The 14,223-nt window shown below is 36.3% G+C and overlaps 1 protein-coding gene and 1 non-coding gene across 6 annotated transcripts; both read right to left on the bottom strand.

Annotated features, from left to right (window-relative positions):
* Window positions 1–1,858: 1,858 nt before the first annotated feature.
* On the bottom strand, window positions 1,859–6,044 carry LOC141708659 (uncharacterized). Of its 5 annotated transcripts, none has more exons than XM_074512399.1 (14): window positions 6,025–6,044; window positions 5,868–5,977; window positions 4,870–5,170; window positions 4,671–4,744; window positions 4,318–4,477; window positions 4,176–4,200; window positions 4,003–4,092; window positions 3,746–3,917; window positions 3,562–3,635; window positions 3,324–3,393; window positions 2,887–2,958; window positions 2,677–2,810; window positions 2,479–2,564; window positions 1,859–2,290 (listed from the first exon to the last, which is right to left on the bottom strand). In XM_074512399.1, exons 3-14 carry the CDS (start codon window positions 5,060–5,062, stop codon window positions 2,232–2,234), a joined length of 1,209 nt encoding a protein of 402 aa, XP_074368500.1. In that variant the 5' UTR covers window positions 5,063–5,170; window positions 5,868–5,977; window positions 6,025–6,044; the 3' UTR covers window positions 1,859–2,231. The 5 variants fall into 5 exon arrangements, with proteins under 5 accessions (XP_074368500.1, XP_074368501.1, XP_074368502.1 ...); XM_074512400.1 differs by lacking the exon at window positions 6,025–6,044 and adding an exon at window positions 5,403–5,546 and having other exon boundaries at window positions 5,868–6,016; XM_074512401.1 differs by lacking the exon at window positions 6,025–6,044 and adding an exon at window positions 5,497–5,546 and having other exon boundaries at window positions 5,868–6,016.
* Window positions 6,045–13,281: 7,237 nt separating this feature from the next.
* LOC141709594 (small nucleolar RNA R71) lies at window positions 13,282–13,388 on the bottom strand. Its single transcript, XR_012570161.1, has one exon. It is a non-coding gene; the product is annotated as a small nucleolar RNA R71 (small nucleolar RNA).
* Window positions 13,389–14,223: the final 835 nt, after the last annotated feature.

Genomic DNA, 14,223 nt, shown 5'->3' with positions numbered 1-14,223 from the left:
GATATATTCTAGTGATCAACTTGGGAGTTATTAACTCACGTGACTTGTCATGTTGAAACTTGTGTGTCTCTGTTCTTGGTTCATTAGAGAGAATTTTATTAATCTAAGCACACACACACACTCTGCACTTGTGTTTACTAAGTGGTGATGTTTTAGTGTGAGCTTGATGTGTTTAACTTGTTGTATATCCAGGAGATTATTGCTAACTTGGCGTACACTATTATATTTGAGATCCTTTGTGATCATCTAGTTGCATTCATGTAGGTAATTGTAGTCCTCCACTGCGTGAGGATGACTTTATTGCATGGATTGGCTAGATTTTGTGGGTATATCTTCTATAAACCCTCACGAGACACAACTCGTCCTACTAGGGCTGCCTAGGGGTTTAACGGCTTGTTGTATATGCTCAATGCAATCGTGTCATCTACGAAAGTGGAGTTAGTTAATTAGATAATTTTATTTTTCTTATTTGCCCGAGGATGTGCAAAATGGTAAGTGTGGGGATATTTGATAGAACATATATTTGTGTATATTTTAGATGATATTTGTTCCCATATTGATTATGTTTTGCATTTAATTGAACCTTTAATAATTAGTTTGTAATATTCTATTGTACGAAGCAAAAAATTCTAAGTTGGAAAGGATTGGAGCTAAATTAGAAGAAAATTCGGATTTGTAGGACTATTGGAGCAAAACTTATTATTTGCGCCATATCTTGAGTTCCGTTCATCAGATTTGGGCGATTCAATAGCCCACGCGAAGATAACGAGATTCTCTTTAATTAGAGAATGGTCTACACTTCAAAATACACTCGGATCAGCCCAGTAACAGCAGAGAAAAGCCAACTACGAATTTTGACTTTAGAATCCCATTCAATTTGGAAACTCTTGTTTATTCCTAGAAAGAATAAAAATACTTTATATACTAGGTTTTATTACGAGGGATAGAGATATTCATAGCCACCAAGGAGAGAAGAAAATTTCAAGGAGAAGATTGTGTGTTTGGGAATTTCGACATAGGAATTTCTCTTCTACATCTTTACTTTGTATTGTATTCTCAACTCTCTATGATTTTTATGTATTTATTTATGACTATGGTAGGCTAAACTTTCTTTGTTGGAGGGCTGTTCTGAAGCCCAAAACCTAGTGACAATTTTATGAGTATTAGACTTGAATTCTTGAGATATGCTTGATTATACTTATATGTTCGTCAATATTTTTGGAGATACTTGAATTAACAATGGTATGTGGTCATCAACGTTTGTTATGTGATTGGTGTCTCTAAAAAGTCAATTAATCTTTCTATGTGGTCATGAGATTAATTGTATAAGTGTGTAATTCATATTAACTTTTCTATGTGGTTATGGGGTTATATGAATAGCAAAATTTATTTCTATGTGGTCATGACAAATTTTCTATAAGTATTTAGCATATCAATTCAAGACTTGTATGTCATGGGTTTAGTGGTGGATTTACATGTTTTCCAACATCTCTCTCAAATTGTTTACACACCAAATTTTTATCGAGTTATATTTAGTTTAGTTAAAAGCAACAAATCAAACCAAATTCTATTATTAATTTTTATTCAAGATAAAAGTAAAAAGCAAATCCTTGATCCTTGGTGTTAACGATATCCCTGCTTATTCTATATTACATTCGACACAAAAAGGGTCTAGGTTGAGTCACACCATTACCCATTTCTAAAATGCGTATTAGTAATATCCAATTTTAAAATGCGTATTAGTTGGTATTTTTGGCCAAACATTTCAAAAAATAGTATTCTTGTCACAAAATTAAAAAAAATATATTTTTGTCATTTTTTCTCAAAAGGTACCATCAAAATTCCCTTATTTTAATTATATATATATATAGGATATATAATATAATAATAAGAACTCTACATTTGGCTTACCAGCTATAAGCTCTTAGATACATACAAACTACTTATCCAACCTTCCTTCAGACCTTTTGAGCAATGAGCAGTATACATAGCAGATACCGGGTATTTACATATTATCAGTCCACTTGCATGATTCTAACTGGCGGAGACATAATATGGGGATTGCAATTTGCAACACATCTAACTAACTTGTGCAAGGGGGTGTAAATATATTTTTATGGTGAAAACTAGAATATTTTCAGCTTCAAGGTTGTCTTTTATGGTCATAATGATGATGCCTGATGAATAAGAAATGTTGGAGGCATCTTGATTCAACAAAAGATCTCAAATCCTCATGTCGACTCTTGCGCCTGTCTGTGTTTCCATATAATTGGAGCTAAGATCATCCAAACTGTAATTTATAAAAACAAAAAAGAAAACATAGGTTTGTAATGGAAGCAGCGACTTGGTAGTATGGTTTTAGTAGTATCTTCAGACGTATAAATTGGAATCAAGAAGATTTTAATAGATATGATCAACTCATATTCACGTTTCGCGGACCACAAATAGTGGCCAAGTTTTTCTTGTAGTATTACTTACTGTAAACGCAGACCGCTAGCCATTCATTCACTATTCTAACCCAAGTGCTTGTCCAACCAACATCAATTGTCCACCTGTAGACGACACTTTAAACATCTTTTATGAGAATTACATTAAGTACTGTTTAATTTAATAACTAATTCTGCAATATAAAGTAACAATATATATATATAGTAAAATTAATCCAAGAGTACTTACTTTGCAGCCACATGATGAGTATTCCAACTAATTAACAGCATTGCAAAGTACATGGCGCCAGTGGCAAACACTAGATGAAAGAAACCGTAGCCATATGGAACCTCTTCTTCGTCCTCTGTCTCTTCTTTCTTCAACTGCACATATACGATAATGGATTTATATCCTAGACGGAAGTTTTTTAGTTAGTTGAAGAGTGTTTCCTAATGGTACCTGAAAACATTTTGAATCAATGCCTGTTGAAAATGTTGCAATTACCATTGCAACTACCGCAACAACAAAGGTCTGCAAGATATAATACTTCCTATTGTCATTTTAGTTCAGGTGGAAAGCAGTTGAGAAGTAAGCTGTAAGAATTTCTGTTCTAGTATACTGTATACTACATAAAGATAACACTTTAATTAACAACTTTTCGGCACAAGTCCTAGATCTGGACTTGGCATATCTTGATTACATGTGCCAAGTTCTGCAGTAAAACTTGGGAACTTCAAAATTTAATGCAACTCCTTGTATTTTCCAAACGTTGATAGCAATTACTAAATCCGAAGATTACTGAATTTAGTTAATATTTCAGGCAAAAATAAGAGTCATATATCGCAGAGGGCATGAACTCGGGAATGAATGACTGCGGAGTATGAGTTCATGCTTACAATGATGGATAGCCAGTCTCCTTTAGTTGCAGCTTCAGAGTTCTTTATGCATTTTGTCTCCGGCGGTTCACTGAATATAACGAACAAGACTACAATTTTATTCGAGAAAACAGATCATAATGAGATAATATTTCTATAATTTAGAGACTCATCCGCTTACTTATACTAATGTAGGGCGATATCATATAACACAATTCATAACAAAAAGAGCGCGTTATTGACAATAAATAGAACATGCCTTCTAACTGCTGACCAGCAGAGGAACACCAGATATAGCCCCATGAGTCCAGGAGTCAAAAAACCAGCACTAACCTGTTGTCTCCAGCAAAACCATAACGAATGTTAGAAAAAGAAATACATAAGAACTAAGTGATCTTGAAAAACAAACTAAAAGAATACACCATAAGACGATTATAGCTTACTTTTGGGTGGAGAGATACACTTGTCATGAGTTGGAGGAGTACTAGTGTCCAGGTTATGAAGAAAATGTTAAGTAGACAAGATGGTTGTGGTGCATACCATATATACATTAATATGATCCCGACTATGCAAACAACATAAGCACTGGTAGCGAGTAACATCCCGTAAATGTGGCTGCATTTCAAAACTTCCAACAGGTTAGGGCTGCTGCCCAGAAGGGTAATTAACTCGAAAAATAGTTTTGCAACAAAAGTTTCACCATCCGTCTTCATTTTGGTCTGAGTGCACACAATCATTTAGCCAATTGATGAAACTGACAATGCTTACAAGCTGAATCAGTAGAAACACGCTGAAAAAAAAACAATTGAAAATCATCAGAAAAAATCTCTAGGTACTTTTGTTAAGCTCATGTGTAAGAGAAATAGTTGTTACCCAGCACCAAAATGCGCTATATCTCCTGTCATTAATGTAGTTCACCAGAGTTTTATAAATACCAATTAAATGAAAACCGGACAATTGAAATTTTTTATAATTGAAAGAGTTGATAAAAGGAAAATGAGTTAGAGATTGGAACCATAAATTCGGACAGCAGCTGAAGGAACAAAAAAGGGAAGCACCATAAAAGAAATCATCATCAAAATCTTGGCTGACCACCACCCAGAATGCCATGATTCTCTAGCTTCATGCAATTTTGAGGTGCCAGCAGTAGAAAGAAACATTGTGAAATAGAATATCTCAACACACGATGTTAAGGGTAATCTCTGACATGTATAATATATATATATATATATATATATATATATATATTTGCATATGTAATATTTACAAGAAAGAGGACATAAAATTTCTGCAAACAGTTTTATATTCCAGCTCAAATGTATATCTACTTGAAAACTAAAACTGTTTTCATGGCAATGAAGGGGATACAAAGCATCCCAAGGACACTCTAAGAACTCCCTCTGCGCCTAAACAGTCAGTGCCTCCTTCACATCCTTTTATTCCTACATGATGTTACCATATACACTTACCACGAGCCCATATACACATCTGTTGTAAATTAGATGTGATAAATTTTAAGTGCTATATCAGTTAACTCGTAAAATTGTGGAAACTAAAAAAGGCTAACTCTTTATTTCAGTAAAGACGCTTCTTCCATAATCACGAACAGCCCAAGCAAGTAAATTAGAAGCAAGAAACATGAAGCTGTAAACATATCTGGCCATCCAAGGGTTGGAACCGTGTCGAAACTGAGACCACCATGATCCCTTCACCAGCTTAGCATAGCTTTCATATATGCTATTATGTCTTGTGCCTTCCATTTATACGTTTCCTTTTAGAGTTTGAAAGTGGAACTATATATATTTTTGGCTACCATGCATCAAGGGAAAGGAGTTGGGGATTTTGTAATTTCACAAACTCTTATTCACCTGTAAGTAAGACAAAAGTTTCAACTTCATTAATTTGGTCCTATCCGTTACTTGTTATATGATGGCTATTACATATATACAGGCACAAACTAATACATTTTGGCCTAACATGCTCGACTATGAAACGAGAATTGATTGTTTACAGGAGAATAGTTCAACTCAACTCAACTAAACGAATCTAAATCTGTTCTAGTAATGCATTAACCAAAGATTGCCCTTAAAATGGTCATACCATTTAATGCGATTTTTATACATATGACATAGTTACTTGTTATGTGCACAAAGAATCAGAATAAAGGCCGGCCAGGCAGGCAGGCAGCACACACCACGGACACACCTCTGATGCTTCATCTTCAAGTCCTCTGCTGTGTGCTGTCTAACAACACAAAGCATAAACATAATCCACATTTTTCTTAGCATTAGGATTAGGCAAGTATGCCACTGAACAGTGATCGTAAATATTTGTTACTTGATCATCGCGCCATAATCAACAAACAAACAAGCAGAAAAACTGTTTATGCTTTCTAGATGTATCCTTGTTAAAAAAATTCTATGATTTGTGTTGAGTATATACAATTTATGCATTATATAAGTTTGTATACTTATATAAAAGCCTTGCATATAATCATTTGGGAATCACAAAAAGCACATACACAAACAAAAATGTACAACTGTAAATGAAGTAGTTAAAACGTACCAGCTGATTGAAGAGATGAAACTGGAATTGGATGGGAGAAGAAGAGAGAAAAGAAAGAAAAGTAGTTCTGAGTTGTTAAGATTACAGAGGAAGGAAATGTGACAAGGCACCTGGTTTGTTGTGTGAGATTACAGAGGAAGGAAATGTGACAAGGCACCTGGTTTGTTGTGTGATTATCAACCATAGTCACCTTGCTTTATGTATTCCTTTTTTGACTGTCTTAAGACAAGCAACTACTCAAATAAAGACCACACTTTCCTCTATTTTAATACTCCTTCACCTTTTATTCATTTCTCATTTCTCATTCAAGTTATCGTATCTTATATTATTCAGAAAATCAAGTCTATGTAGCTCCAATCACCTTGTCCATTTAGGGGTCTGTCTCTACAATATCCCGGAATTTAAATTCTTTGTATTTTCCGTAGGATGATGAGCTTAAATGACTAATGGCCTGGAATGTAGGTTGAAGCCCTGATATGACAAGGCATTACATTTGATTAAGGATGTTAATTTCTATCCGGCCAAACGCTCCTGAATTTTGATCATGATCGGATCCGTACTCCAACTTGTCCCTAAGTTTCATCGTGGGTTGTCATCGATGAAAGTTTTTGAAAAAAATATGCTAAAGTTCACAAAATTGAATACAAATTTCGTCAAAAAATAACACGTGATTGACATTAATTAGAATGAGTCCTATATTCGCATAAATAGCCTCAATAAAAACATCCCGCCTCATGGGATATATCAATTTGTGATCATCATTTCCTCTTAATAATATTGTTGGCACTTGGATATGATTATATATCATCAATTATTAAATATTTTACTCAAGGGTGGATCAGAATTTGCATGGGAATGACCGGTTAGCACTACTAGAAAATCAGCATTAGACATCGCACATTAGACATCAGTCAGAAAAGACTGATATAAAATGTTAAGTTACACATCAGTTTAACAAGTTTTTCGATGTTAATGTATCATATTGCTTTATATGTGATAAGTTTAAAATGATATACATGATATATGAATGAATAACTGAAACCATAGTAAAGGTATACATTGAAGAAAAATACATCACATTGTTAAGGAAAAGGATGTCTAAACTGTGTATAGACATCGGCTAATAAGCGATGTGTAATGCACCTACCTTTTTCATCACATGCAAAGACATCGCTCGGATTTTAAATAGACATCGACTAATAAGCGATGTTTATTGACAAATTTCTAGTAGTGTAGGTGTCGTCGAGATTTATTTAATGTCAAGAGAGCTAGTCTCGTCGGGATTTGAAGAGCAATCAGTGGCTCGGTCTCTGTTAATTGATACAGTCACATATATTAAGGACAGTTTGGACTGCCAGTTCCTACTTTATAGGATCATAGCTGTTAATTGAGATTTTCATGAAAATTAGATAAATATCATTATTGTTATTCCCAAACAATCTAACAAGTAGAATTACATTGAATTACAGAAGGGGGTTAAATGTAATTCTTGGTTTCTTTTTCAATCTTTAAAACTTCTTGCAAATATAAATATAACTGTGTATGAATATGTTAAGTGCAGATAAGAAATATTCGAGTATTCAAAACACAAAGTGAGTAAACAATGATGTTTAAAAACTTTCTGGTGGATTGTTGTTTCCACCAGAGTTATATATATAAATGTAGAAGATCTTTGTGATGTAAAGAGCACACAGCTGCTTACAAGTAAATTTTACAGAGAGAGAACTAAGAAATTCTTAACAGATTGTGTCTTATCTATTTCTCAGTTTTTTCGATCAATATTTTTATGCTTGCTACTCTTGGTTTATATATTACCAAGTTATATATGAAAAAGACAAACTAATAAAACAAACATGTATAAGTCTAATCACATGTTTCTTCTTCTCCATCCAGCATCTTTGTATTTCTTCCAGTTAGCATGAAAATAGAAATGCTTATTGATCTTCCTAATCCTGATTACAGGCTGCCACATTCCTTTTGTATACAATCAACCCATGTGACTGTCAAGTCACTATCCACTCCTATTTGAATTCAAATCCGTCGAAACTCTGTTGGATCATCCGTCGAATGGGACTTGGGTCATCCGTCGAAGCCTTGTAGAAACATCCGTTGAAAGTATTTCCGTAGCAGTTGACTCAATTTCACTTATGCAAAATTACAAGGCATCTAATATTTACAATTAGCCAACCTATTTTACATATCATACTAGAAGCCAATATGACTTAGAATATGCTACAACTTCTAATTCTTCAAGACATTACAGTATACATGAATGTGCTACAAAAATTTATTTAAACATAAGCTACTCTTTCAACGGATGAAAAGTGAGATTATCCATTGAAAACTACAAACACACTTAATTAAATCTACTAAGGTATTTTGATAAAATATCATCAAACCTACAACATATTCCTAACAATCTCCCCCAATTTATGTCTACTAGAATTGTAGACATAAATTTAGGAGGACTTTATGATAACAAAGCACCATATACAAAAAGATCATTCAATAGCAGATAAAATGCTAAGTGCTGTAATTTTATTGGAAGTTGACAAAGGAAAGTTCACACAAGTCTTACAAGCTTTGTTCAAGGTGCTCCTCTAGTATGAGAAAATTAATCTTTTCTCCTTGAGTGTCTGGTCTTCTTTCCCAGCTTTTCATTGTTCTCTTCTATCTGGTGTTGGAGTTATCTGTAGAATTCAGATTCATCTTCATTAGATTGATCCAGCATCTCCTACATTTACTTGAGAGTTTCATTGCTTTGAAATCTTTAACTGGTCTTCTAATCTGAAAAATCTTTTGGTGTTCTTTTCATCCTTGAACCCCATTAACCAATATGGCCTCAAGTGCACTATATTCCCAGTGTAAGGAATTGTTAAGACTCTTGGTAGTGCACTTGGGTCTCTCCAGTTTTGTCTTATTTGTTCAATTTTGTTGAGTATCTCCTTTTTAGCCACCATGGTGAATCCAAAGTTTTTCTTGATAGCAGAGAATACTTTTACTAAGACAGAGTAGCCTTCATTGAGAATTTTATGAAGAGGCCCAGTGAATTCCTTTCCATCCTTGCACCTGAACACTAATCTTTCTGGGAGTCTGTTGTGGGCATCAAGAGCTCTCACTTCATCCAGCTCATCCAAGTAAAGATTTATGTCTGAAAACTCCTTTATGTCACAAATAAAGAGTTGATGTCCTTTTTTGACTGTTGGCTTGGGTTTGGATAAGGTTTTGGATTTAAATGGGATAGACTTGACTGGCTTGCTTAGTATGTTCTTTCTTCTTTTAGAGGAGGTTGGGATAGGGAAATTTAATTCTGGAATAGGTAGGCTTTCCCAGTCTATTGGTTCATCCTTAGGAATGATTGGCTCACCATGAAAATTCACACCAGGATGGACCTTGATTTCAACTTGCTCCAATGTGGGCATAGTTGGTTGATTTGTAGTAGTAGACTGAGTTGGCTTTGGTTCCACCTCTTCTTCTTCAAATTTCAGCTTCCTTTAGGCTCTTTCCTTTCTTACTCTTTTTACAGATTTCTGCTTTGGTTCCCCCCAGTTTCTCAGTCTCAGTTGTAGTGACAGGCTTCTCAATTTCTGACTTGGTGGCAAGCATTTCAGCTTGTTTCTTATCTTTCAAGGCAGCCTGCCTTTTCTGATTCTTGAGTCTCAAGTTTTCTTCTTTCTTGGCTTCTCCAAATTGTGGATGTCCAGCCATCACACAAATTAGTTTACCATTTTTTTAGATTTTAGCTATTCTTTTCTTCAAGACTGAGGTCTCTTAGATCTTTATGATTGACATTGGAGTGACCAAACAGCTTTTTTTCATCAGGTTGAGGAGTTGCATAGACTAGGTCCAAAGAATTTTTGCTTGAATATTTTGATGAATGATTCTTGGGATTCAAAATCACAATGGCCTTTTGATGTCTTTTAGCTGAGGTTTGACCTCTCTCCATATTCCTCAAACTCATTTCACTTATGGGAATTTGTCTCAATTGTGTGAAGTGCTTCACAAATTTGTCTTGAGTTTCAATTGGACCAAAAACCTTTTCAATTTTCTCATCAATTTTCTTCATTTTTTCTTTCAGCTTGAGTTCAGCTGCTGCAATATTGATCAAGTCAATTCTATCTAATACTGGTGGCTTTGAGAAAGTATGGCTGGGACAATTACTTTGCTGACTTGAATGTGCACATCCTTCTCCCTCTCAATAACTTGGACAATTGTATCCTTCTCCCCCTTTTTGTTATCATCAAGTAATGCAGGGGTTGAAGTTTGAGCAGCCACCAGTTTTTGAAGAAGGAGTGTCTGATGAACTTGGTTGACAAGCACCTTTGTAATAGAATTCTCCACTGTTGTCATCCTAGAGTCCAAAGAATTAATTTTGCTACTCAATTCATAGTCCTTCCTGATTTTCTGATAGATGGCTTTCATTTTTGATTCAGGAAGTTTATACTTCATTCTTTCATTGATATCCTTCTTGACTTGCTCATTGTTTGTCTTGATGTCATCCACATCTTGACTTTGTTTGAGAGATTGAATCTTGTGCAGTTGTAGAGATTCTAGATGGGCTTGAAGAAGACATTTGGTATTGGCATCTATAGTGGCTTGAAGAGCCGAGTGAGTTTAATGGATAAGCTTGAATATAGTAGATTTGAAATGATGATCAGTGCAGTCCTTGGTAAACATCCAGGCTGGAGTGCTTGTGGTTGAGCTAGGTCCTGCATCTCCCCCTATGTCCATGCCATCATCTTCCTCATTAGAAGCATCTCCAAGAGAGCCACTAGAATCTAACTCAAGGTCACCAGCTATAGGTGGAAGTGAGTTGATTGCATCCTTGGCTCTTAGCTAGAATTTGATATGCTGGAACATGATGAGTAAATGCCTCAGCATCAAAGGAGACAGAATCTAAAACAGCTTGATATTCTTGCTGAGATAGTTGCTCCTTGTCTACATCATCGACATCCCTTAACTCACTAATAATGTGCTCTTCCTATTCTTCTTTTGTACCTTCTTTTCTCTTATTATCTCTCTTTTATTACATCAAGGGCTCCCCTTGGCTTCCCACCCTCACCTTCACCATCTAAGGTGGGACTCCTCTCACTCGCTTTTGCCATGCTGGAAGAAATAGCATGTATTTGATCACTCTTTTCCTCTCCTTTTGCCTGAGAGAAACTCATCCTCTCACTCAGTTCACTCTCTTCCCTCAATCCTAATAGTGATTGAACAACCACTAAGTCATCTACACTAGTAACATGTTTGGAAATTTCAAGTTGTGTAGAGACTTCCAATATATGAGGAACTGATAAGTGGCATTTTATACCACTTAGAGCGTCTTAAAATGGCTTAAATTGGTGTCTTGAAATCAAGTATTTTGTGTATTTGATGCGTTTTTCTAGTGTTTATGCATTTCAGGGTTTTAGTTGCATTTCGGGGGAGGAATCATCAAGAATAAGCCTTGGCATGTGTTCACCATTGCGAGAGGAAAGAAACGGGCAGATTACGGCGAAGAAACGGAGCGAAATCAGAATTTTTCCAGTAGAGGTCTGAGCGCCCGCTCAGCATTTCTGAGCGGCCGCGCAGCAAGCTGAGCGCCCGCTCAGCTATGCTGAGCGGCCGCACAGGGTCGGGAAAAAAGACAAATTATTTTAGGACTTCTACTTCTGTTTGGTTTCCACTTCTATGTAATCTGAGTTTTATGGGACTATTATATAAGTAGATTTGAGACGTTTTCACAAGTGTGGATTGAAGAAGATTGTGTTTTTACGCAAGGAGCGAAGGAGATAAGGAAGAAGACCGATTTAGCACACCGCAACGAAGAGGAAGCATATTTTCTTGTGATTCTTGTTTCGTTGTAACGTTGGATGCTAGTTTTCTTGCTTTGAACTTATTTACTCTTGTGACGTACTCTGTTTTAATATAATTAGTTTAGTTATTATTTTCTTGTGTTTGTTTATCATGATTTCATATGAACCCATGATGACGATAAGTGCTATTATGGGCTAATCGTGATCATGGGGTTGCAACGGATTTATTATGGAATTCTTTAGTTAATTGTTTAATACTTTAGTGTGTGATGGTTGCACGATATCTAGTATTGGTTGTGCGTATTCGTCTTATGTGCGTCGTGAACATATAAGATAGGGTGTTAATCTCTTGTGAAGCGACGGTGGATCTTGAGATTTAGAACTTGCCATGCTAGCATAGGTTCATGTACGTTGTGCATGATTAGTGGGTAACTCTAACAGTTTTATTTGCCCTATGTAATCAAAAGGAATAACTTGTGCTTAAATCGTTGTGTTGTCAATTTCTGTAGATATATGGGAACTCAACATAATTGATGACTATTCAACTTCTATCTTAATTGTGGATGCTTGGTAGAATGGTATTAGTACAATGAAAGTTGGCTTTTATCAGTTTCGTGTTATTCGATTAATATCATCATTGTCACATGCTAAAGGTAATAACAATGGCTATAGAAGGAAGTAATAATGAAGTTGTGATCTCATGAGTATTTTATTATTGATAAATTGAAGGATTATTTAAGTGATTAATTAAGTAGTTAATTATAGTTAATATTTACTCAACAATTTTAAGTGTTAGTATCTTAACATTGAGAAGTAATCATACATTGGTGAGTGAGTTTAATTAGACAATAATTTAGTCTGAGTCTCTGAGGGAACGAACTAGAAAGTATTCTATATTACTTGTGAACGCGTATACTTGCATGAATATTAGCGCGTGTTTTCGCCCTAACAAGTTTTTGGCGCCGCTGCCGGGGACTCGGCGTATTTGTTTAGTTTATGTACTTACCATCATTGGTCATTAGGACTCAGTGATTAGGACGTAGTAGTTACTTAATTTTTTTCCGGTTGTGTTTCAGGTACTTTAGCAAGCATTTATGCAAACTCGTTCTCGTGCTCGCAAGAGGACTTTAGATACAGCTGAGGAGACAGACGAAGTTCTTGGTATTCCGGAGAAGTTAGATTTTGAGGATTCGGATTCAGGAACTGAGCAGAAAGAACCAGTAAATATGGGAGATCGTATTGTTCAAGCTGATCTAGCTCTTATGGATTTTTCTCGGCCTAAAATTGATGACATTCAGTCAAGCATCCTTCATCCGGCTATTCAAGCTAACACCTTTGAAATCAAGCCGGGCACTATTCAGATGGTGCAGAATTCTGTTTCTTTTGGAGGAGCGGCAACTGAAGACCCCAACATGCACATAAGGAATTTTGTCGAGATCTGCAGCACTTTTAAGTATAATGGCATGACTGATGAGGCTATCAAGTTGAGGCTTTTCCCATTCTCACTGAGGGACAAGGCTAAAGACTGGTTACATTCTGAACCAGCTGGGTCCATCACTACGTGGCAAGATCTTGCGCAAAAGTTTCTGGTGAAGTTTTATCCGATGGTAAAGACTGCTGCTATGAGGAGTGCTCTTACTCAGTTTGCGCAGCAACCTACAGAATCTATGTGCGAGGCTTGGGAACGCTACAAGGAAATGTTGAGAAAATGTCCACATCATGGAATGCCGGATTGGATGGTGATCACTGGTTTCTATAATGGTTTGGGGGCTCAATCTCGGCCCATGCTCGATGCAGCAGCTGGAGGCGCCTTATGGGCTAAAAGCTATACTGAGGCGTATAATCTTATAGAGATGATGGCTGCAAATGAGCATCAAAACCCAACTCAGAGGATGACGTCAGGCAAGGTAGCAGGTATTCTGGAAGTTGATGCAGCCACCGCTATTACAGCCCAGCTCCAAGCGCTATCAATGAAGGTTGATTCTCTGGCTACGTATGGAGTTAATCAAATAGCTATGGTTTGTGAGCTTTGTGCAGGTTCTCATGCTACGGATCAGTGTTCTCTTGTTAACGAATCTGTTCAGTATGTGAATAATTATCAGCAATAACAGCAGCCTGTGCCAGCGACCTATCATCCTAACAACAGAAATCATCCAAATTTCAGCTGGGGGAATAATCAGAATGCTATTCAGCCACCATATCAGCAAGGAGTGAGTAAACAGTTTAACCCACCTGGATTCCAGCAACCTCAGCAGTATGCTACAAGGCAATCATATCCTCAACAGGGAAGTGCAGCTGCACCTACTAGTGCTGATTTTGAGGAACTTAAGCTGTTGTGCAAGAGTCAGGCGGTTTCTATCAAGACCTTGGAAAATCAAATAGGTCAATTAGCCAATGCAGTGCTCAATCGTCAACCTGGCACTCTTCACAGTGATACGGAAGTACCAGGCAGGAAGGAAGCTAAAGAGCAAGTCAAGGCTATTACCTTAAGGTCTGGAAAAGTAGCTGATGCTGAAAAGGCAAAAGAAGTAGAAGCTGAAATTATAGGTGAAGAATCTACG

The sequence above is a fragment of the Apium graveolens genome, chromosome 2 (genome assembly GCF_009905375.1).
Source record: "Apium graveolens cultivar Ventura chromosome 2, ASM990537v1, whole genome shotgun sequence".
NCBI classification, from domain to species: domain Eukaryota; kingdom Viridiplantae; phylum Streptophyta; class Magnoliopsida; order Apiales; family Apiaceae; genus Apium; species Apium graveolens.
Note: the sequence above shows the minus strand (reverse complement) of the source record. Positions and strands in the feature narration are given on the sequence as shown.

Bases quoted from the DNA above. Each gene is read 5' to 3' on its own strand.
- LOC141708659 (XM_074512399.1), bottom strand. From the start codon at position 5,062: ATGGAAGGCACAAGACATAATAGCATATATGAAAGCTATGCTAAGCTG. The intron at 4,201-4,317 runs GTTCCAATCTCT...CATTAATGACAG, and splicing joins AGCTGCTGTCCGAATTTATG to GAGATATAGCGCATTTTGGT. The intron at 3,394-3,561 runs GCATGTTCTATT...CGTTATATTCAG, and splicing joins TGCTGGTCAGCAGTTAGAAG to TGAACCGCCGGAGACAAAAT.